Here is a 24,865-nt window from a genome sequence, read left to right as displayed (position 1 = left end):
TAAATATTGAAACTTGAAGAAATTGCCCAAAATATTGCTCCAAATACTTGACGAATTAATTTGAAGCTTGAAAGTTGCTCCAAATATTTGCCCAAATACTTGTAACTATCACTTGATTGTGAGAAAATTGAGAGAATAATATAGATAGAATGTAAGAGATTTGAGAGAGAATGATTTATTTTTGTGGGAATAAATGATAAAGGATGGGGGATATTTATAGTAGAAAATAGGGTCAAAGTGTAATTTAATAAACTTAGGGATTATATTAAAAGTTTTTTTTGGGGGGGAGGGGGAGGGGGGAGGGGAGGGAGGGGTGTTTTGGGAGGGTGGGGGCCAAATATGGCCGTTTTTGGCCGTTGGGAACGACTATTTTTGCAATTATAGCCGTTGTCCAACGGCTATAATTCAAAAAAAAAGGGACGCGGGACGGGATAGGCGGGACGGGATGGGATGAGACGAAATGAGACGGGATAAACGGGACGAAATGGCCATCCCGTCCCATCGTGTGTCCCGTTTAACATGGCCCCATCCCGTTTAGAATTAAGTGGGACGAGACGGGACGGGACGGCCCGTCCCGTTGGATAGCCTTAGTTACAACCAAGAGTCATAGAATTACAGCTAAGAGTCATAGACTGCCAAAAAGATAAACTGCAAATTATATTACACCCTACATATGAATTATCACCAATATTTTAGGAGTAGACACTATAACCAAGAGTCATAGAAAACAAACAAAAATAGAATATATTAAACTCTAAGAAGTTGGGCATCTTAATCTAGAGGAGCATGTTCCAGAATGTTAGTAAAGGCATAATGACCCAAATTCCAATCATAGGGAGATTCATTGCAGTTCCATCCTTTTTCTTGGGATAATATTTTGTAATACCTGAAATATTAGTAATAATCAAATACTTTAGGCTCAACAGAAAGGTTATAGACAAAAGTAAAAAAAATAATAGAACCTCTTTTAATTACCTTTAAGTAGTCAAGATTCCAAAAATAGTCTATTAAAAAATTATAGTTAACTACCCCTCTAATCAATCCTCAAAGGTGAGTCTGGATATTATGAAATAAAATAAACAATTAACATATTTAACATTAAGTAATACACAAAAATAACTATATTCATTACGAATCGAAGATAAGTTATTACCTTCTTCAACTTGCTCAATTTTCTGTACTTCCTCCAACATGTCTTCCAACTTGAATTCCTTGGAAGGTGACCGTATCCACTGTTGGGTACAAATAAGAGCTTCTACTATTTTTGGTGATAAATAACTCCGATAAGAATTAAGAACTCGACCACCTGTACTAAAAGCCGACTCAGATTCAACAGCAGAAATAAGAATAGAAAGAACATCCCTTGCAATCTTTGAAACTATTGGATATTTACTAGATGAAGCTTTCCACCATGCCAAGATATTAAAATTCTTGGTCTTCACCACGTCATCCATCAAGTATATCTCAAGATCAGACTATTTTTTAATATCTTCCTCATCTTCCAAAAGCTTCTCCCACTTAGATTGCAACAGATCACCGGCTTCACTCATATTAACATCACCTCCAATATTGTCATAAGAAGCCTCAAAGAAAGAATCATTATAGTTATTATATAAGCGAGTCAAAACACTTAGGACATCTTCAGACTTCAATCTTCCTAACAAAGAACCATATGCATCGGTAAGAATGAAGCTCACATAATTCATCTTGTATCTAGGATCCAACACAACAACAACAAGCAACAACATATTCATATCTTCAAATTTACCCCAATATTTCTCAAGCTTACTTTTCATCCTTCCAGTCATATCAATCAAAATAAGATCATCACTTTTTGTATAATTAATAATGGCATTTAGAAGATTGAAAAACTCATAGAAGAAAGAGTTGGAAGTAGCATATAAATTACATGAAAATTTCAAAATTGTCTAGTAGAAAATGTTAAGAAACTTGATAAAAGCTTTTACATTCTTCCAATCATCTACATATGGACTTCCTCTTAATGCACTTATTTCTCGACAATACTTTTGGTACTTATGATCATCCACATACATTTTTGTAAAGGTTTTTTCAAATTTTACAGCTGTATCTAACATTGTATATGTCGAGTTCCATCTTGTTTCAATATCAAGACTCACAAGACCATGAGTATGTATCTTAGCTTTCTCAACAAATGACTTGAAGGAAGCAAACCTTGAAGGAGAAGACCTAACATATTTCATCGCATTTATTACACGAGAAATAGGCTCAATTTGTTCATCTAACCCATCTTTTACGATTAAGTTCAAAATATGTGCATTACATCTAATATGCAAAAACTCATTTCCAAGTATTACTCCTTTCCAATCATCAATACGCACCTTCAAATGCTTAATGACAACATCATTAGTACTTACATTATCCCAGTTCACTGTAAATAAATTCTCAATGCCCTAATCAAATAAGCATGCTTCAATTCCCTTCGCAATAGTCTCACCTTTGTGATCTCGTGTTGGAAAAAAGTTAGTAATTTTCTTTTGTATATTCCATTGATCACCAATCCAATGTGCAGTGATAACCATATAAGTTAAGTTTTGGAGTGATGTCCATGTATCACTAGTGAGGCATACACGTTGGTTCTTGATAAGATTTTAAAGCTTTTTTTTCTCTTCCTGATAAATCCTCAAACAATGTCTAGCAACAGTTACACGGGAAGGTAATTGAAACTTAGGCAAGGCCTTAGCCATTAATCTCTTAAATCCTTCTCCTTCAACTACTCTAAACGGTTGCTGGTCAATTATTATAAATTCGGCAATGGCCTTTCTAATATCATCCATATTATACACTACCCTTTCAGTAAAACCTGAGCCACCTCCTAGCAATCCTTCTTTGATAGGCTTTAATAATGATTGCCTCTTATCGGCGAATTTAAAAGGGGATTTATGACATGTCACATTTAAATGATTCCACAACGAAGTAGCCCTATTCTTGCTAGCGGCAACAAAGGTTTTAGGACAATAATTTTATTTTGTCATACATTTACCTCCTTTACCAATAAATTTGGTAAAATGATCCCAAATTTCAGACGTCTCTCTACAAGTCTTCCCAGATTTAGAAGGTTCTCGAGGAGTTGTTTTTTTTGTTTTTTAGGAGGAGTGCGTTGATGAGAAGTGTCTTTACCTTGTTGTTGAGACACCCCTGGCATAGTCGAAGGATTGTTGACAATCACCTCCATATCATTTCCAGAATGTATCTGAAAAGAGAGTTCTGCACATAATTTGATCTAAAACGTTAAACCACAACTTCGTTTTAACTAAAGGTATTAAAGTTTAAAATTTAATTAATTCGAGATTTGTACAAAATTGACCCAATAAAAGTTTATGAGCCTACAATAGAAGAAGCAGTGGAAAGTGAATAATTTTGTCAAAGGTCAAGTTACAAAGCAAAAATATATAATAAACAATAAAAAATAGAGGAACACAAACTAATTTATTTGCAATACAATACAGAAGTTCCGGTTTTCTTTCTTTCCCAATTTCTTTCTTTCTAAGGTTGAAATACAGATTAAAAGGTCACCCATAATACCTGAAATTAAGATGATGAACCTGTGTTAAATGGAGGCTAACAATGACGACTTGAACAGAGCTTGAACAAACCTTGAATTTGAATGATGGTTGCTTTCATGAAATGAACGCACAAGCGGCATAACTAATGCTATTAGGGATTTAGTCGTACAATTTATGACATTGGGGATTTATGGTGTAATTTGCTTTGGGCTTGGGCTTATTTTGTTGTTCTACAGGAGTGGGCAATAATTTAACTCCGACATATTATTAAATTGTTAATAAACAAAGATCTTGACAAATTTAAATAAATATTTAGAAATTATATTATATTAATATTTTAATCTATAAAATAATTCAAATATATATATATATATATATATATATATATATATATATATATATATATATATATATATATATATCGGGTTGGTTTGGTTTCAGTTTGACTTTATTTAGTTAAAACCAAACCAAATCAAACATCGTCAGGTTTTTTTTCTAACACCAAACCAATCAAACCAAACCATAGTCGGGTTTTTTTTCTCGGTTTGATTCGGATTATTGGGTTGGTGCGGTTTGTCGGTTTCATTTGTACACCCCTACGTAGTTCTAAGAATACGTGGGATAACTTGATACAAATCGGGAAAGTAAGTAGAAATATGTCGAATATTGACTGAAAAAAGAATGAAATACAGACCAAATTGAAAGGAAAAACGATTTATGAACAAGCAAGACGAATCAATGTACAAAGCCCAAAAAAGGATAATCTCTATATGAATATCAATAATCTTTTCAATATGGGAGTGTGTCGATGTCCCCTTTACAGAAATGATAGTCATCCTTCTTATAGTGGAGAAAATCCTACTTTGGATATAAAAAATACATAGCGGGGATCCCATGATAGATTAGTTAATTATTTTTTTCTTAATTTCCGCCGAGATTCTCTCCCTTAGTGCGGCTATACCGGCTCTTGTCCCTTAGCTCGATCTTGATCGGACTTGGTATTGGTCGATCTCCATATTTAGAGCTCAATATTGACTCGAGGCCCAGTATTGGTCGGTCTCTGGCTCTTGAACTCGATAACACCACTTCATATTATAGTTCGATTTGGACCCGATCTCGATAGTGACTTCGAGCTCGGTATTTGATCGGTCCTTGAAACTTGAGCTCGGTATCCTGGCTTCAGATCTCATCTCGATATTATGAAGACGACCTTCAGTCCATTATGTTCCAATCTTGACTAATCATACGAAAGTCGAAAATCGATTTTGACCGTATACAGATAGTCCCCTCATTTCTTGGGAAGGATGTGGCGAGAAACGACATGATTTTCCAACGGCACGACCAGATATACACTGACGTTTTTATCGAGCCCGATCATGATGTACGTGATAGATGTCCCATTGGCTCTGTTACTAATGCATTAAATGCGTGTCATACGATGGTCGACCACTGCTGATATTGAACCGTCATTGCCAACCCTATAAATAGCTCTTTTTTTTTAAAATTATTTTTTACTTTTAGATCTCCAATCTCCAAATCTTCTAAGTTCCTTTTCGCATCTTCTGAGTTCTTCATATGTGAATCTATGATTTTCACTACAAAATCTCTCTTTAGAACACCAAATCTTGTCATCTCCCTCTATTTTCAATCTTCAAATCCAAATGGCGAAAACGTCAAAAACTGTTCCTAAAAAAGAAAACGCTTCTTCTTTACGGTCTGCCGGCGACAAAACATCGGTGGAGCCACGACCTGAGGAATGTATTCCCGGGGCGTGTGTTCTCACTTCCGCTTTCAAGACCGACAAAGCCTCATCGGTTCTCGGTCGATGCGAGCTGGTATCGAGGTATATGTGCTCGATAACAGAGGGATACCTTAAACAAGTAAGGAAAGATTACCACTAAGAGAACAAAGAAGTGATAATCCCAGCTCCCGAAGAAGATATTACTATTTATGTGAAAGGGCTTTTAAGTGTTTATACTTACCCTTTCACGTTGGGCCCCCTCGACCATGTTGTTATCAATTTTTGCCGCCAATACCACATAAAACTAGGCCAAATCCATCCTTCTTTTTGGCGAATCATTATTCTGATCCACTTCTTTGTAAACAAAATTGAGGGGATGCCTTTCACCCTCGACCATCTCATCAGGTTGTACAGCCCCCGCCTCTACTGAGGTGGGTTAATAAAACTCCAGCTCCGGGCAAACCAAAGTACTGTTCTCGAGCATAGACGAGGATAAAGACCGAGGCTGGATGGGCCGGTTCATTCGAGTGAAGACTTCTGACCTAATCCCGGCCGAGAAGATGCCATTTTCCGAGGAATGGAATATGAAGCGTAAGTATAATCCCATTGTTAGCTCCTATTGTTTTACTCCTTCGTTTCTTTTTCACTGAAATACTTTTCCGTGATGTAGTAGTTGCTTGGATTCCCGGTGCAATTCCTACCCTTAAGAGCTAGGTACGGGACCTGGCTTAGACCTCTACATATGCCGAGCGCTCATGGCGCGATTTATCAAAGGGCCGATGGGAGGCCAAAACACATGGTAAGCTTCTTTACCACGTCTTTGTTGACTTTGTAAGGCGTTTCGTACTTTCTCTTTTTATACATGCCTTGGAAAAGATGCTTTTATGAGGCCCTTATCCGATGAGGAGGAGACTTCGATCGTACCTAAATCGGCGAAGGAAAAAAAGAGGAAAAAGATCTCGACCTCCGAGGATTCAGAACCTAAGAAGGCGACTCGTAAGACGAGAAAAAATATCATCCTCCTGACCGAAGAAACTATTCGGCATCTTAGGGATGAAGATGAAGAAGAGGGAGATGATGACTTCGGGCTGGTGGCCATAGTGAAAATGAGCACCGAGGCCTTAAAGGCTACTAAATCGGTGAAGGCAGCAGAGATTCCATCTCGTGATGAGGGATTCTCGGGAATAGAATTGGTCAAAGTCCCCGAGTCATCGATGATCGAGGCTACCTCCCACCATAATGAGCCAATGGTGAGTACGGTTGTAGGGGCTGATCTTGAGGCCCCTCGAGATGGAGAGAACGCCCCAAGTGGTTCAGTTGGGGCAATAGAAATTAGAGGCTCCCCGTTGGTCCCCACGTTTTTTGAGGGAATGATTCGAGAGGCTCGGGCCTTGAAGACCCTTTCCATCGAAGGAGGCCACTGAAGGGAAGATCCCTTTTGTGATTATTTTACTGGGGTCGAAGATGCTACCAGCCTGAGAAATTTGGAGGTCTCGAGGAAGGACTTGGGTGAGGCATCGAGCCCTTTTAACAAAGTGCGGCAAGCTCTTAATCGGGTAAGCCTTTTCTCCTCTTATTGGTATTACCCTTGTGTTTGTTTCTCTCTTCCTGTCTAACTTCTTTTCTTCTCTCTATGTAGGCCTCATCGTTTAATCGGGAAGCATTTTCTCGGTCTCGAGCTGAGTTGATTCGATATGAAGCCGACCTTCGAGGGCTCATGGAGGAGAGGAATGCCTTTAAACTTCTTTATGGGAAAATAGAAGAGGAGATCAAGGACCTCCGAGCCAAATTGTCCAAGGCTCGTCAAGACCAGGCCGACCTGACCGAGCATGTAATAAAAATCTTAAAAACTCATGGGCTCGATTCGGGAACGGAGGCTAACATTTCAATCTTACAGCTGAAGATGGAGATGATCGGGCAGCTTCGTGAGGAGGTCGATATGATAAAGGTGGATACCTTGGGTTGGAAAGAAGGTATGGACCGCTTCGCTGCAGAAAAGGAAACTGCTTTATCAAAGTTGTCATCAACCGAAAGTCAGCTTCGAGGTTTGAAGGAAAAAAACTCAATTCAGGCGAAGAGGATAGAGGAGCTCGAGGCCCGATTGGCTTCCTAACTTGCAAAGGCCAAGTTTGAAGTTGAAAAAGCAAAGGCCGAGGCGATTATGGCCATCTACCGGGCTGATGCTAAAGCCGCTCAAGTACAAGCGAGAAAGGCAGCCGAGACCGCCCAAACTCGGGCATATTGGATTGCTAATTTTTCCAAATGCCAATCTCGGAGGGAAACCCTCGAGGAGATCTATGCTCGAGGTTTTTACCTTACCGAAGAGATAATAAAGGCTAAAGAACTTGAAACCGATGCTGGAGCCTTAGCTTCCGACGATGACGATGATGATGATGAGAGCAAGAGTGGGTCTGAGAGTGGGGAGGAGCTCGATGGAGAAGAGACTGCCTCCCGGAGAAAATCAGGAACCTTAGGGTTTTTTCTCTTTTTGATCTTTTTGTGTAGGGTCCTAATTGGACATTGTAAATACTCTTATGTATATAGAGATCCTTTCCTTTCCCGACTTGTCTTTGGTTCATTTTCTGCTTTGTGAAAATTTTGTTTCATTTATGCCTTATGAAAGTTTTCATAAGTTCGAGGCTTTAGGCAATTTGATCGAAGTCGGACCTTGTAATCTTTATAACCGAGTGAGCGTTTACTCGAACTCAAAGTAATATAGCCTGTAGGTTTTATGGTCGAGTGAATGTTTGCTCGAACTCGAATTAATATAGCCCTTAGGCTTTATAGATAGTCCCCGAGTGAGAATGGTTGCTCGAACTCGAGTTGGGGTAGCCCTTAGGCTTTATAATCGAGTGAATGTTGCTCGAACTCGAAGTAATGTAGCTCTTAGGCTTCGTAGTTGAGTGAGAATGATTTATCGAACTCGAAATAAGAATAGCCCATAGGCTTAGTGATTGAGTGAGGATTTGCTCGAACTCGAAATAAGGTAGCCCTTGGGCTTCGTAGTCGAGTGAGAATTATTTCTCGAACTCGAAGTAATGTAAACCTTAGGCTTCTAGTCGAGTGAGAATGATTTCTCGAACTAGAAATAAGAATAGCCCTTAGGCTTAGTGATCGAGTGAGGATTTGCTCAAACTCGAAATAAGGTATCCCTTGGGTATCGTAGTCGAGTGCGAATGATTTCTCAAACTCGAAGTAATGTAGCCCTTAGGCTTTGTAGCCGAGTGAGAATGATTTCTCGAAATCGAAATAAGAATAGCCCTTAGGCTTAGTGGTCGAGTGAGTGTTTGCTCAAACTCGAATTTAAAAGTAGCCCTTAGGCTTAGTGACCGAGTGAGGATTTGCTCAAACTCGAAATAAGGTAGCCCTTGGGCTTCATAGTCGAGTGAGAATGATTTCTCGAACTCGAAGTAATGTAGCCCTTAGGCTTAACGGCCGAGTGAGTATTTGCTCGAACTCGAAGTAATGTAGAATTTATGCTTTGTGGTCGAGTGAGTGTTTCGCTCGAACTCGAATTAGTGTAGCCCTTAGGCTTTATAGATAGTCCCCGAGTGAGAATGGTTGCTCGAACTCGAGTTGGGGTAGGCCTTAGGCTTTATTGTCGAGTGAGTGTTGCTCGAATTCGAAGTAATATAGCCATTAGGCTTCGTAGTTGAGTGAGAATGATTTCTCGAACTCGAAATAAAAATAGCCCTTAGGCTTAGTGATCGAGGGAGGATTTGCTCAAACTCAAAATAAGGTAGCCCTTGGGCTTCGTAGTCGAGTGAGAATGATTTCTCAAACTCGAAGTAATGTAGCCTTTAGGCTTTGTAGCCGAGTGAGAATGATTTCTCGAACTCCAAATAAGAATAGCCCTTAGGCTTAGTGGTCGAGTCATAGTTTGCTCGAACTCGAATTAAAAGTAGCCCTTAGTCTTATGGTCGAGTGAGTGTTTGCTCGAACTCGAAGTAATGTAGCCCGCAGGCTTAATGGTCGAGCGAGCATTTGCTCGAGCTCGAAGTGAGAGTAACCCTTAGGCTTAATAGTTGAGTGAGTGTTTGCTCGAACTCGAATTAAGAGTAGTCCTTGGGCTTTGTAGATAGTCCTTGAGTAAGAATGGTTGCTCGAACTCGAGTTGGGGCATCTCTTAGGCTTTATAGTCAAGTGAGTGTTGCTCGAACTCGAATTGATGTAGCCCTTAGGCATACGTGGATCTTGATCTTATTGATTTTTCGGTTGGCAATTCTCGATTTATCGGGTAATTTTTCAAACTCCGGTCATGGTCGGCCCTTGAGCCTGTTTGCATAATAGATCATAAAATAGAAGAATCTTTCCGAGATATGAGATATCGGTAAAAAAGAAATTTCTCTTTATAAGTCATTATACACGTTTATGTTTTGTGCCAGGGCTTGAGCGAATTATACGAGCATGGTTCGTTTTGACCATTTGGCCCTTACAATATTTCCTATCGAAATCTTGTTACCATGAAGTTGCTTTCTTGCATCAAACTTAATATATTCGAGGGTAATTGCCCCCAGTATTCGAGGTTGATTGAAAAGAGGCTTCAGATATTGTTGAAATGTTCTAAGTTAGCACGATCAATGGTTGCCTCATTAAAAACCTTGCCGAAAAACCCGTTTGGGATAAAACTGGTCTAAGGAAAAAAGAGTGCAACACGTGCTTTCAGACCTAAAGTCTTTGGGTTGAATAATCCATCCATGTTTCTGGTCGAGCACCTGCAAGGGTTAATTTCAAAATACAAATGAACATGGGAGGGTCGTACCTTAGCAGTAATATCATTTTAGGTGCGAAACGTTCCAATTGCTCGGTCGTTGTTTACCGTTTATCACCCCGAGCTTGTAGGACCCCTTTCCGACGATTTCAAGGACCTGATATGGTCCTTCCCAGTTTAGACCCAGTTTTCCTTCATTCAGATTTCGGGTGTTGAGAGTGACTTTCCTTAGTACCAAGTCCCCGATTTTAAAATATCAAAGATTGGTTCTTCGATTGTAGTATCTTTCGATCCGCTATTTTTGGGCGGCCAATCGGACGAGAATGGCCTCTCATCTTTTGTCCAATAATTCTAGGCTCGTGTTCATGGTCTCGTTATTCGACCCCGTTGTTGCATATCGAAACATGATGCTAGGTTCTCCGACTTTAACCAGGATGAGAGCTTCGGTGCCATAAACCAACGAGAATGGTGTTGCCCCGGTACTGGATTTAGATGTTATACGGTATGCCTATAGGACTTCGGGCAGTATTTCTCTCCATTTTCCTTTAGCATCGGTTAATCTTTTCTTAAGATTTTGGATGATGGTTTTGTTGGTCGATTCGTCCTGTCCGTTTCCACTGGGATGATAAGGTATTGATAGGATCCTTTTGATTTTGTGATCCTCGAGAAATTTAGTTACTTTGCTGCCGATAAATTATTTTCCATTATCACATACAATCTCCGTTGGTACCCCGAATCTAAATACGATGTGGTCCCAAATGAAGTCTATCACTTCTTTTTCTCTGATTTTCTCGAAAGCCTGTGCTTCAACCCATTTAGAAAAATAATCAATCATAAACAAAATAAACTGAGCTTTACCTGGGGCCGATGGGAGGGGGCTGACGATGTCCATCCCCTATTTCATGAAAGGCCATGGAGATAGGACTGAATGGAGTAGCTCCCCGAGTTGATGAATCATGGGCACATGTCTTTGACATTTGTCGTATTTTCGAACGAACTCCCTTGCATCTTTGTTCATATCGGCCCAATAATATCCTGGTCCGATTATTTTATGGACCAATGGATCTACACCGGAATGATTCCCACAAGTGCCTTCATGAATTTCATGTAATATATAATCGGTGTCTCCTGGTCCCAAACATATTGCCAATAGACCATCGAACGTCCTCCTAAATAGCATTCCGTCTTCGGACAAGGTGAACCGTGCTGCCTTCGTGCGCAGAGCCCTCGATTCTTTTGGATTTGACAGAAGCTTCCTATTTTTGAAGTACTCTATGTATTTGTTTCTCCAATCCTAGGTTAAACTTGTGGAGTTTATTTCGACGTGTCCTTCTTAGACCACCGATCTTGTCAGTTGTATGACAGTTCACGAGTTGAGTTCGTCATCTTCGACCGACGAACCTAAGTTTGCAAGAGCGTCGACCTCGCTGTTCTGTTCTCGGGGTACATGTTGCAAAGTCCATTCCTTAAACTGATGTAGAGTTACTTGTAATTTATCCAAGTACCTATGCATTCGATCTTCTAGGACTTCAAAAGTCCTGTTGGCTTGATTTACCACGAGGAGGGAATCACATTTAGCCTCTATGACCTCGGCTCCCAAGCTTCTAGCTAGTTTGAGACCTGCAATCACAGCCTCATACTCGGTCTCAATGTTAGTCAATTTTGTAGTTCTAATAGATTGTCTAATTACATTACCTGTGTGTGATTTTAGTACAATGCCTAATTCGGACCCCTTCGCGTTCGAGGCACCGTCCGTGAAAAGGGTCCAGACTCCTGAAGAGGTACCCGATTTTATAAGTAGTTCTCTTTTAATCTCGGGCACGAGGGTTGGCAAAAAGTCAGCCACGAAGTCTGCCAAGATTTAAGACTTGATAGCGATACGTGGTCGATATTCAATATCGTACCCAGCGATTTCTATGGCCCATTTGGCCAATCGACCTGAAATATCGAGTTTGCACAAAATGTTTCTAAGAGGATAAGTTGTTACAACATGTATCGAGTGAGATTGGAAATATAGTTTTAATTTCCTAGATGCGCTTATTAAAGCAAGCGCTAATGTTTTTAAGTATGGATATCTAGTTTCAGCCTCGCCTAAGGTCCGACTGACATAATAAATAGGGAATTGTGTACCTCGTTCTTCCCGAACCAAGACTCCACTTACCGCTATCTCCGATACAGCTAAGTACAAGTAAAGCTGTTCGTCCACTTTCGGGGTATGAAGTAGAGGCAGGCTTAATAAATACCGCTTTAGTTCTTCCAAAGCGTGTTGGCATTCCGGAGTCCATGCAAAGTTTCGTTTCTTCTTAAGCAGTGAAAAATCGGTGGCTCCTATATGAGGATCTTGAAATGAATCGTCCCAAGGTGGCTATTCTCCCTGTTAACCTTTGCACGACCTTCACATTATCTACCATCTTGATGTCCTCGATAGCTTTGATTTTATCGGGGTTGATTTCGATTCATCGGTTGGATACCATGAAATCAAGAAACTTGCCCGATCCAACCCCGAATGAACATTTTTCGGGGTTAAGCTTCATATTGTACATTTTTAGTATGTCGAAAGTTTCCTGCAAATATTTTAAATGGTCCTCTGTTCGCAGGGACTTAACTAACATGTCATCAATATAAACTTCCATTGATTTTCCTATTTATTTTTCGAACATTCGATTTACTAGGCGTTGATAAGTTGCATCGGCATTTTTTTAGACCAAATGGCATTACGTTATAACAATAGGTGTCGTACTTGGTGACACACGAGGTATTTTCTTGATCCTCCGGGTTCATTTGTATTTGGTTGTACCCAGAGTAGGCATCGAGAAAACTAGGAGTCTCGTGGCCGGCCGTGGCGTCGATCATACGATCGATGCTGGGCAAAGGAAAAGAATCCTTAGGACATGCTTTGTTCAAGTCTTTATAATCTATACACATTCTAAGTTTGTCTCCTTTCTTAGGGACCACCATCACATTTGCTAGCCAATCGGGATATTTAACTTCTCGAATGGATCCTATTTTAAGAAGTTTAGTTACCTCATCCTTGATGAATGCATGTTTGACCTCGGACTGGGGCCTTCTTTTTTGCTTTATCGGACAGAATTTTGGATCCAAGCTCAATCTATGAGTGGCTATCTCCGGTGGGATCCCTGTTATGTCGAGATGGGACAAACGAAACAGTTCATGTTAGCTATAAGAAATTGAATAAGCTTTTTCCTGAGCTCAGGGTCTAACCCCATGCCCAGGTATACCTTTCGCTCGGGCAGATGTTCGACTAGCATGATTTACTCCAGTCCTTAGACCATTCACTGGGAAGCATTGGTATCATCGGGGACCATAAAGGATCGAGGGATCCCATAGTCATCGTCTTCGTCAGTCTTCTAATTCCCTAGTTGTGTCGAAGCTGACGTTTGTGATTGTTATTTGGTATCCTGTTCACCCTTCGAATATGATCCCTTTGTCGATGAAAGTGTAGATGTCGGAATTACCTCATCGATGGAAAACATTTCTCTTGCGGTCAAATGCTCTCCGTAGACCATTTTGACTCCCTCCGATGTTGGGAATTTCACAACCTGGCGGAGGGTCTAGGGTACAACTATCGTATTGTGGATCCACAACCTTCCAAAAAGCGCGTTATACCTCATGTCACCTTAGATTACGTGGAAATTCGTTTCTTGGATGGTCACGACCACGTTTACTGGCAGGACTATCTCGCACTTAGTAGTTTTACATATCATATTGAAACCGTTTAGAACCAGGATTGCGGCCACGATCTGGTCCTGTAGACCGAGCTGCTCTACGACCTTCGATATAATAATGTTTGCCGAACTATCTGAATCAATTAACAAACGCTTAACTTGAGTTTTATTCATAAGTACAGATATTACCAGTGCATCATTATGGGGATACATGATTCGTTCTGCGTCTTCATCACTAAAGGACAATGTTCCTTTAGGTGCGTAATCCTGAGACCGAGATCACTTTTCTCTTTCAATCGACATCCTAGTGCGCTTAAGCACCGCCCCATAGGGGTTATCGATCCCACCAATGATCATGTGGATGATGAGTTGTGGCTCTTCTTGTTCGTTTTGTCTTCTGAAATCCCTATTTTTAAAATGGATTTTGGCCCGGTCGCTTAAAGATTCTCGAAGGTGCGCTTTATTGAATAACTGGGCTACCTCCTCTCTCAATTGTCTGCAATCTTCTGTCCCGTGGCCATGAGTGCCATGATATTCAGATATTTGATTGGTATTCCTCTAGGTTGGATCGGTCTGCAGAGGTCGAGGCCACTTAGAATCTTTGATACGTCCAATAGCCGACACGATGGCGGATGCATCAACGTTGAAGTTATACTTTGATAACCGTGGTGCTTCCTTAGGTCTGATATGCTTATCGAACCTATTCTTGTTCATTAGCCCTCGAGACCTTTGGCCTCGATCACTTCTTTTATTGCCTTGTATGGGGTTATGTCTTGGTTCGTTACCCCTATGATCTCCACTATACGGCCGATATCGGTCCCTGATCGGCCTTTGTTCTCGGTTGTTATCCCTTTTAATAATAGACCCAGAACCCAACTGTCACCCCCCAAACTCGGGGAGCGCGACCGGCGCTCAACCGAGTAAACCCGACTGAGCAAGCCTGTTAGATTTCATTCTACCCAAATTCATCCCTGAATAAAGAGGAGATGTACTCCGTTAATCAAATACTGAAGAGATTTCAATAACCGCTTCCATTTCATTCCCATTAACAACATCATTCAATATTTCCAAAATAGTACGAGTTTATAGATTTAATGAAAAACATGTTGTCAAATACCAACAATTCTAATCCAATTCCCAACATAAAATACCACCCACAATCTGTCTACGGAGCCTCTAAGTACAACTGAAGAGTAATATGGAAATGCCGACAACAAGGCCCCGGCTATACCTCAACCACAAAGTACATGAGAAACAAAAGATACATTACCCCGAAATGAAGTGGGGCTCACCAAGTTAGCTGAAAAGAGTGTACTGCTATCACTGATCAATGCCACATGCTGTGGAACCACCTGCATCCATTAAAGATGCAGCGCCCCCGGCAAAAAGGGACGTTAGTACTGACGAATAACACTAGTATATATAGCTAGAAATCCTCTTTCAAAATAGAATGCCCATATGATCTATACGTGAAACACATAATATAATGTAATTGAAACAACCTGTACAAACAAGGACAACGAAAGGGGAACCTATTGTCTGCATTAATAATGTGTCTCATTAGACCGTCCTTAGTGTTCACATATCATATTTTACACTTATGCATTTCATAGACCGTCCATAGTGTTTATTCATACCGTACACCTATACTTCTTATACACAATGTACCTATGCGTTTCATAGACCGTCCATAGGATTTCGTATCACAATGTACCTATGCGTTTCATAGACCGTCCACAGGATTTCATAACACAATATACCTATATGTTTCATAGGCCGTCCACAGGACTTCATATCACAATGTACCTATGCGTTTCATAGACCGTCCACAGGACTTCATATCACAATGTACATATGTGTTTCATAGACCGTCCACAGGATTTCATAACACAATGTACCTATGCGTTTCATAAACCGTCCACAGGATTTCATATCACAATGTACCTATGCGTTTCATAGACCGTCCATAGGATTTCATAACACAATATACCTATGCGTTTCATAGACCGTCCACAGGATTTCATAACACAATATACCTATGCATTTCATAGACGGTCCATAGGATTTCATAACACAATATACCTATGTGTTTCATAGACCGTCCACAGGATTTCATAACACAATGGAAACAAAAGTACAAATACGTACATCTCATAACCTTTCACACCACATATCACTTAATCGTACTTTCAACCACTTACAACATTATTATTTTATTGGCTCTCTTGGCCATACATATAATTCTTTATTCATGGCGCAATGGCCATATTTCATATTCCATACTTTAATTTTTCCCTTTCATATATCATCATCAAATATCAACATATAGAATATTCCGAAAATCACAACTTTAATTTCATTAGAAATGAACAATTTAAGCACAATAGATTTCTTTCCGAGAAATGGAGTAAAATAATTGGCATTGATGCGCAAGTTAAAATCATCAACAAGTAACACACCATTTATTCTTGAAATACTTTTCCCCAAAAAGGACACTACACAATTTTCATTCACGAATATGTAAGAATGCAAAACACATTGAAAATACTCACAAAGCATAACATTAGTTAAAATAACCACATATGGGTATGACTTGAGTACATAAGCTTTTAGGCAAATTCTATTTTCGAAGTCAATTTTGGAATAGTTGAATCGAAGATCATTTCATAATCTTTCTCACATCATCTTATTTTATTGGTACCATTTGCCACAAATATAACCTTCATTCTTTGCACGTTGGCAACACTCTATATCCCCAATTAACTTATTTCATTTTCAAGTATCATTATAGATTATCAACAACAAGACATTTCCAAATCAAGACTTTAGGTACACATTTGAGCAATTAAGGGTCTTAAGCATATTGAGTTTTTCTCACACAATTTGGCATACTAGCTTTCGTTTGAAATACGACTCAAATCCATAACATTTTAATACACATATCATTCTTGAACACATTCCCGAAGGATGACGTAATGTGATAGGAACATTCAGAACAAGTTTTGATTATACAATTCTTGACACTTTGCTTATTCGGGACAATCGAATTTATTGGGAACAACTCGGAATATAGAATAAGGAACTTGAGACAACCATACTTGGAACTTATGGAAACATCATGGAATTCAATTCTTAGAGAGAAAGTTTAGCCAACATACCTCAATTGAGCTTTCCTTAAATTACTATAACGTTCCAGAAATTCTAGCAATCCCAATCTATTTTCAGACATAACAAAATTGAACCATAATTAGGAAGATATTTATGGTCTCAGATCATTTGACCATTTATCAAATACTAGATATGCAAATTTAACCACAAGGTTCTTCTATAAGATTTTCTTCACTACTCAACCCAATCCTTACTTATTTAAGCTCAACAATCTTCTCACAAACTTTATTGGTATATATATGTATACATAATACTCTCACACCTAAGAATCATACTTCTCATGACCTACTTTTAATCAAAATCCCGAAATTTAGGGCTAGGGAGTAGAATCTTACCTATTAGATGAAGATCTTGTGAAATCTTCAAGCCTTGAGCAAGAATTGATGAACAAAATAACTAGGTCTTCTCTTTCTCTCTCTAAGATAGCTCTCTACTCTCTCTAGAAAATCACATTTTACCTTCTAAAATAACCCCCTAAGGCCTTATATCAAAATTGGATCGGATATGAAAATTTTCAAAAATGACCCCCGAAGTCAATTATGTGGTGCAATTATGTTATAGCATAATTGTTTTGTGGGCAACACAATCAATTATACGACAACATAATAATTATGCGACAGCATATTATTGTTTTTCAAAATTTTCCCGTCTCTGCTCCACTTTGTGATGCTTATGCGGTCCGCAAAACCGTTTTGCGGTCACGAAATTGATCGCAGATCCAGCCTTTGATAATCTGGTCATAACTTCTTGTAGGAGTGTGAAAATGACAAATGATTTGAAGAGTTAGAAACTAGACATATAGAACTTTCTTTTTATATGTTATACACCGTATAACGCTTCATATCAAGAGAGGTATTCTTATTTGAAGTTAGGTCTTGTGCGAACTCACTTGAAATTTTATCCCATCATAAAATTTTCAACTTGCCTTACCCTTCGGGTTATTCTTAGACCATAAACCATTCTTAATGAACCTAATACATATATTATCATGATAAATTGATATAATTCTTATAATAGCTCTTGTCTGCACACAAAATAATATAATTAGTGCACATCGACTTTCTTACTAGGTTGATGTGCGCTAGTAAGTTGGTCCTCGAATGTTTTACAAGTCACTTCTAAGAATAGAGTTACCATACTTTTACCTCCAACCATTATATATAGGCGCTTATGACTACATGGGTCTTATACTTCCCTTCCAAAATCTCAACTTACTTATGGCCCTTAAAATTAGCTATCTTTACAAATTCGTAAAAATTTTGACAGAGTTTTCCCTGTAACTGGGCCTATCCACATGTCAGAGAATCCTAGAAATCAATCCTAATAATATATCCATTACTCAATGACGCATCATAGTATATATCAACAACACCGATCTCAACATTAGGGCATTACATTAACAATAATGGTATGTTGACATGAAATGTACACATTTAAACCATAATGCATAGAAGGTACGTTTTTGAACTACAACCATTTGGCTATACAAACAAGTGAGAATATTTCCTTTCCTCAACACTTTCGACCTACGAGGTGATCTCCTCGACTCACAGATTTATCCATAACACTTGACGGAGGCAATCTTAACTTCCGGACTTATCTAACAAGGATAGCAAATAGTTACTCCTTATAATCCAATTATCCATTAACTTCACTGTCACGACCCAAACCAACCCTGTTCTGATGGCACCTATCGTGGAACAAGGCAAGCTGACTCATTTCCAAAACAAACCGATATTTTTATATTCAAGGATAAATTCAAGACCATTTAACATAAAAACCTTCGTAAAGGAGATCAAATCAAACAAAAGTGCGGAGAAGAAAAGCCCGACATCGGGGTGTCACTAGTCATCAGCATCTACTACAATTTGTCTAACAATATCAAGACTAACATAGTCTGGAAAATAGCTAAATAAAACTAAAGGAAAATAGGAGGGAGAAGAGCAGGGGCTGCGATCGCCAAGTAGCTACCTTGCTATCCCCGAGAAAATCTGCCATCAGAATAATCAACAACCGCTACCGTGTCCAGCTACACCTGGATCTGCACACAAGGTGCAGGGAGTAACGTGAGTACGCCAACTCAGTAAGTAACAACAATAAATAAAGATTGAGTAGTAGTGACGAGCAATAAAGCATATAACGTTCATATCAGGATGAAATTTCAGTAAAATACAACATGCTTTAAAAATCAGTGTTTGAATCAAATCATCTCGTTTAAACCCAGTTCCAGTAAAAATCATTTAAAGATATTTTTCAAAAATTTCAAATAGAGGCTCAATGCAAAGGTGAGCAAAAATGATGAAATCATAAACAACAGCCCCTCGGGCATACCTCACAATCACTCGTATACAGCCCCTCGGGAAAATCTCACAGTCACTCATGCCACTCGGGCATACCTCACAAACTCATGCCTCCCAATCGCTCAGCACTCGGCACTCGCACTCAGTAGGTACCTGCGCTCACTGGGGGTATGTACACACTCCGGAGGGGCTCCTTCAGCCCAAGCGCTATATCAAGCCAAGTCATGGCATAAATCACTCAGGACCTCGACCTATATCAAACATGCTGCGGCGTGCAGCCCGATTCCATAAATATCCTCACAAATCAGGTCCTCGGCCTCACTCAGTCATAAACCTCTCAAGCCACTTGGGCATTTCAGTAAAAAAACAGGGTGCTCAGTCCAAAACAATATTTATATGCATCAAAATAGAGTAATAAAACTTAGTTACGCAGTAAACAAATATAACCATGACTGAGTATATATTTTCAATCGAAAACAATGAGAGGATAATAAGAAAAGGCCCCTAAGGGTCCAAACAGTACTGACACAAGGCCCAAACACGACATTCAGCCCAACTTACAGAAAACTCTTTCTAAAACATATAAGTATCATATAGTTTCAACAAAATATGCAACTTTACAGTTGCTACGATGGACCAAGTCACAATCCCCAATAGTGCACGCCCATACGCCCATCACCTAGCATGTGCGTCACCTCAAAATAGTAGAATGATGCAAAATCTGGGGTTTTATACCCTCAAGACTAGATTTACAATCTTTACTTACCTCAAACCGGTCAAATCTCTACTCCGCTATGCTCTTGCCCCTCGACTTGGTCTCCAAATGCTCCGAATCTATTCACAATCAGTATAATACCATCAATTTATGCTAAAGGAATGAATTGTACAAGAAAAACTATCAAATTGACTCAAACCCGGCCCCAGGCCCACATCTCGAAAATCGATAAAATTTACAAAACTAGAAAGCCCATTCACTCACGAGTCCGTACATACAAAATTTATCAAAATCCAACAACATTTGGTCTCTCAAATCCTTAAATTAAACTCTCCAAAATCCCAACCCCTAATTTTCACTAATTACATGATTAAACAATGGGAAATCACCATATATACGAGTATTAGGGCTCAAGCAACTTACCTCTTGATAGCCCTTGAATCACCTTCGAAAATCACTCCTAAAGCTCCAAAACTCGACTTGAAAATGGTGGAAATGAACCAAATTCGTGAAGGGTTCTATTTATGGTTTCTGGCTAGGCTTTTCGCACCTGCAGACCATTCTTCGCTTCTGCGCAACCGCACATGCGTAAAAATCCATCGCAGGTGCGGAACTCACTTATGAGCCCATGTTCCGCATCTGCGGCTAACCTGTCGCACCTGCGCTTACGCACCCGCGCGTGACACACCGTATCTGCGAAGCCAGCCTTCTTCCCTCCTTCCGCATCTGCGCCCCAGGTCTCGCACCTGCGGGCTCGCAGAAGCGATAGCCTTCTCACACCTGCGCATCCTACCTAGCCCAGCACTGCCCGCACATGCGAACCCCCATGCGCACCAGGGCCTCGCACCTGCGACTCCCTTCCGCAGGTGCAGAAATAACAGTAGCAGCAGCTACAGCTGCATTTTCTAACTTTGACAAATCCGTTAACCACCCGTAATCACCCCGAGGCCCTAGGGACCTCAACCAAAAATACCAACAAGTCATATATCAACATACAAACTTATTCGAACCTTCGAATTACTCAAAACAACATCGAAACACCAAATTACCCTCAGATTCAAGCCTAAGAACTTCTAAATTTTTAAATTCGGCATCCGATGCCGAAACTAACCGAACCACGTCCGAATGACCTCATATTTTGCACACACGTCACAAATGACACTACGAGCCTATTCCAACTTCCGAAATTCCATTCCGACCCTGATATCAAATTTTCCACTGCCAATCGAAAATTGCCAAATTTTCAATTTCGCCAATTCAAGCCTAATTCTACCACGAACCTCCAATTTACAATCCGGACACGCTCCTAAATCCAAAATCACCTTACAGAGCTAACAGAATCGTCAGAATTAAATTCCGAGATTGTTTACACATAAGTCAACATCCAGTTGATTTTTCCAACTTAAGGTTATAAATAAGAGACTAAGTGTCCCATTCCACTCCGAAATCACTCTAGACCAGAACCAACCAACCCGATACATTACAATACGGCTAAATAACACATAAAGAAGCATAAATAGGAGAAACTGTGCTATGGGTCGTTACATTCACTTTCTTAGACATAAACACATGAAACACCGGGTACACGGAGAACAATAATAGGGAAACCTCATGATCATAGTTTGTCCTATTTCCTTCAAGATTTCGTAAGGCCTAATATGACTGCACATACTTTACCTCTATTAACAATTCACATAGCATCCTCATGGAGAAAATATTGCGAATAACCCGTTCACTTTCTTCAAATCTAAATTTCTATTCCAAACACCCAAACTAAATCTTTGGTGACCTCCAACAATTACTTTAAGATGTGGTGGCTTGAATATTACCATAAATCTTCTTATCCAATATATTTGATCACAAGATAATGCTTCTTCTTTAACATGTTTGAGCCTTCAACTCCCATTGGTTTCTATAAATATGAACAATGAGGTTCGAGATTGGCTAAAATTATTCGAAAGTCCATCAAGGTACTGAGCACGACATTTCAGGAGGTTATATCCTAATATTGGGGTTGAGGGACTTACTTGCTGTCCCTTGACTATTAGGGTAGTGCCTTAGCTAGTGGTCCTTGACTCCGCACCCAAAACATCCATCTGTGCCACGTCGGCACACCCCCAATTGACGCCTCCTACACTTGGGACATGGGGGCCTCTGTTACAGCTGAGAATCCCCATTTGACTGGACCTACTGATTAGATCCCTTGTTTCCTTGGTTACTATGGCCCCACCGCTGCTGATCAGGCCCTGATGGTAGTGCTCTAGCTGAATACTGAGCAACTGACTGCATGGGTCCGGATGACACTCTCCTATGTAATGCCTTTCCACCATTACCCCAATTGTATGAGCCACTAAGATTGCCCGTGGATCAGGTCTTTTTGTTATTATCTAGCTCTCTCTTTCTTTTTAACTTTCGATCCTCCGTAGCTTGAGCAAACGCCACCATTTTTCCATAATTCATATCAGAATTCAAGGCAACCGTAGCGGCCTCATTAATTACCAAGGGACTAAGTCCTTGCACAAACCGACGCACTCTAGCCTCCATAGTGGGCAACATGTAAATATCATACTTGGACAGGTGTGCGAATTTCATATGGTACTCCCACACACTCAGGCTACCTTGCCTTAGGCTCTCGAACTCAGCGGCACGGGCCGCGTTAGTTTCGGCAGGTAAGAAATGGTCAATGAAAGCATCGGTAAACTCACTCCACCTTGACAGAGGACTTCCCTCCTCACGGGACTCCCCCCATAGCTCAAACCAAGAATATTCCACCTCTTTCTGACAGTAGGAGGCGAACTCCACTCCCTTTGTCTCTTTAGTATGCATAACCCAAAGTGTTTTGTGCATCTCATCAATGAAGTCCTGGGGGTCCTCCTCAGGATTAGTACCCGTAAACACTGGAGGATCTAACTGAAGAAACTTGTTCACTCTGGAACTAGCAGATTCCCCTGACTGACTGGAAGGAGTAGGCCCAACACTCGATCTTTGGGCCTGAGAAGCCACTATTTATGCCAACATCTGTATGGCTCCCCTAATATCAACATCAGAAACACCAGAATTGGAAGCTGGAACTGGAGGTTGAAATGGTATATCAGTTGGAGGAACTGTTGCACCCTTAGTAGGTGTAGGGACAGGTGCAGTCTGATCAGTTGTAGTAGAGTCAGGCAGTGTAGTAACTAGAGAAATATTCTCACTCCTCGGGTGCTCACCCACATCATTAAATATAGAATCAGCTGCCACTCCTGGGGTGACATTGGCCCTTTGGCAAATTCTTGCATTCTTCTTAGGCGCCATATACTAAAAGTTAGAGTAAAGCACCAGCTAACAGAGGAATAATCTTACAGTCAGCTTTATCGCACAATCAAGGACATGAAAGAAGGGTATTATTACTAAATGCCCAAGTAGCATCCTAGTTATAGATGTGGTCGACAACATACCGATAAAAAGGACTTTATTATACACGGCTCCGAGACATCCTAGGACACTTTAAAACCTTAGGCTCTGATACCAAGTTTGTCACCCCCCAAACTCGGGGAGCGCGACCGGCGCTCAACCGAGTAAACCCGACTGAGCAAGCCTGTTAGATTTCATTCTACCCAAATTCATCCCTGAATAAAGAGGAGATGTACTCCGTTAATCAAATACTGAAGAGATTTCAATAACCGCTTCCATTTCATTCCCATTAACAACATCATTCAATATTTCCAAAATAGTACGAGTTTATAGATTTAATGAAAAACATGTTGTCAAATACCAACAATTCTAATCCAATTCCCAACATAAAATACCACCCACAATCTGTCTACGGAGCCTCTAAGTACAACTGAAGAGTAATATGGAAATGCCGACAACAAGGCCCCGGCTATACCTCAACCACAAAGTACATGAGAAACAAAAGATACATTACCCCGAAATGAAGTGGGGCTCACCAAGTTAGCTGAAAAGAGTGTACTGCTATCACTGATCAATGCCACATGCTGTGGAACCACCTGCATCCATTAAAGATGCAGCGCCCCCGGCAAAAAGGATGTTAGTACTGACGAATAACACTAGTATATATAGCTAGAAATCCTCTTTCAAAATAGAATGCCCATATGATCTATACGTGAAACACATAATATAATGTAATTGAAACAACCTGTACAAACAAGGACAACGAAAGGGGAACCTATTGTCTGCATTAATAATGTGTCTCATTAGACCGTCCTTAGTGTTCACATATCATATTATACACTTATACGTTTCATAGACCGTCCATAGTGTTTATTCATACCGTACACCTATACTTCTTATACACAATGTACCTATGCATTTCATAGACCGTCCACAAGATTTCATATCACAATATACCTATGCATTTCATAGACCGTCCACATGATTTCATATCACAATGTACCTATGCGTTTCATAGACCGTCCACAGGATTTCATATCACAATATACCTATGCGTTTCATAGACCGTCCACAGGATTTCATAACACAATATACCTATATGTTTCATAGGCCGTCCACAGGACTTCATATCACAATGTACCTATGCGTTTCATAGACCGTCCACAGGACTTCATATCACAATGTACATATGTGTTTCATAGACCGTCCACAGGATTTCATAACACAATGTACCTATGCGTTTCATAAACCGTCCACAGGATTTCATATCACAATGTACCTATGCGTTTCATAGACCGTCCATAGGATTTCATAACACAATATACCTATGCGTTTCATAGACCGTCCACAGGATTTCATAACACAATATACCTATGCATTTCATAGACGGTCCACAGGATTTCATAACACAATATACCTATGTGTTTCATAGACCGTCCACAGGATTTCATAACACAATGGAAACAAAAGTACAAATACGTACATCTCATAACCTTTCACACCACATATCACTTAATCGTACTTTCAACCACTTACAACATTATTATTTTATTGGCTCTCTTGGCCATACATATAATTCTTTATTCATGGCGCAATGGCCATATTT

At 40.0% G+C, this 24,865-nt stretch overlaps 1 protein-coding gene across 8 annotated transcripts; it reads right to left on the bottom strand.

Moving 5' to 3' along the window:
• Nucleotides 1-630: 630 nt before the first annotated feature.
• LOC142173812 (uncharacterized) lies at nt 631-3,751 on the bottom strand. Of its 8 annotated transcripts, none has more exons than XR_012703172.1 (4): nt 3,636-3,751; nt 3,160-3,246; nt 1,154-1,583; nt 631-886 (listed from the first exon to the last, which is right to left on the bottom strand). XR_012703172.1 is itself a non-coding variant. In XM_075239498.1 (4 exons), exons 1-4 carry the CDS (start codon nt 3,661-3,663, stop codon nt 777-779), a joined length of 378 nt encoding a protein of 125 aa, XP_075095599.1. In that variant the 5' UTR covers nt 3,664-3,746; the 3' UTR covers nt 631-776. The 8 variants fall into 8 exon arrangements, 2 of the variants coding, with proteins under 2 accessions (XP_075095599.1, XP_075095600.1); XR_012703168.1 differs by having other exon boundaries at nt 1,154-1,657; nt 3,565-3,721; XR_012703169.1 differs by having other exon boundaries at nt 1,154-1,653; nt 3,565-3,721.
• Nucleotides 3,752-24,865: the final 21,114 nt, after the last annotated feature.

This window comes from Nicotiana tabacum, chromosome 19 (assembly GCF_000715075.1).
Source record: "Nicotiana tabacum cultivar K326 chromosome 19, ASM71507v2, whole genome shotgun sequence".
NCBI classification, from domain to species: domain Eukaryota; kingdom Viridiplantae; phylum Streptophyta; class Magnoliopsida; order Solanales; family Solanaceae; genus Nicotiana; species Nicotiana tabacum.
This window is presented reverse-complemented; position numbering and strand designations above follow the sequence as displayed.

Coding starts and splice junctions, on each gene's coding strand:
- LOC142173812 (XM_075239498.1), bottom strand. CDS start 3,663: ATGAAAGCAACCATCATTCAAATTCAAG. Junction 3,247..3,635: donor AACCATCATTCAAATTCAAG/GTTTGTTCAAGC, acceptor AATTATGTGCAG/AACTCTCTTTTCAGATACAT. Junction 1,307..3,159: donor AGGGGTGTCTCAACAACAAG/GTAAAGACACTT, acceptor CTTTTAGTACAG/GTGGTCGAGTTCTTAATTCT.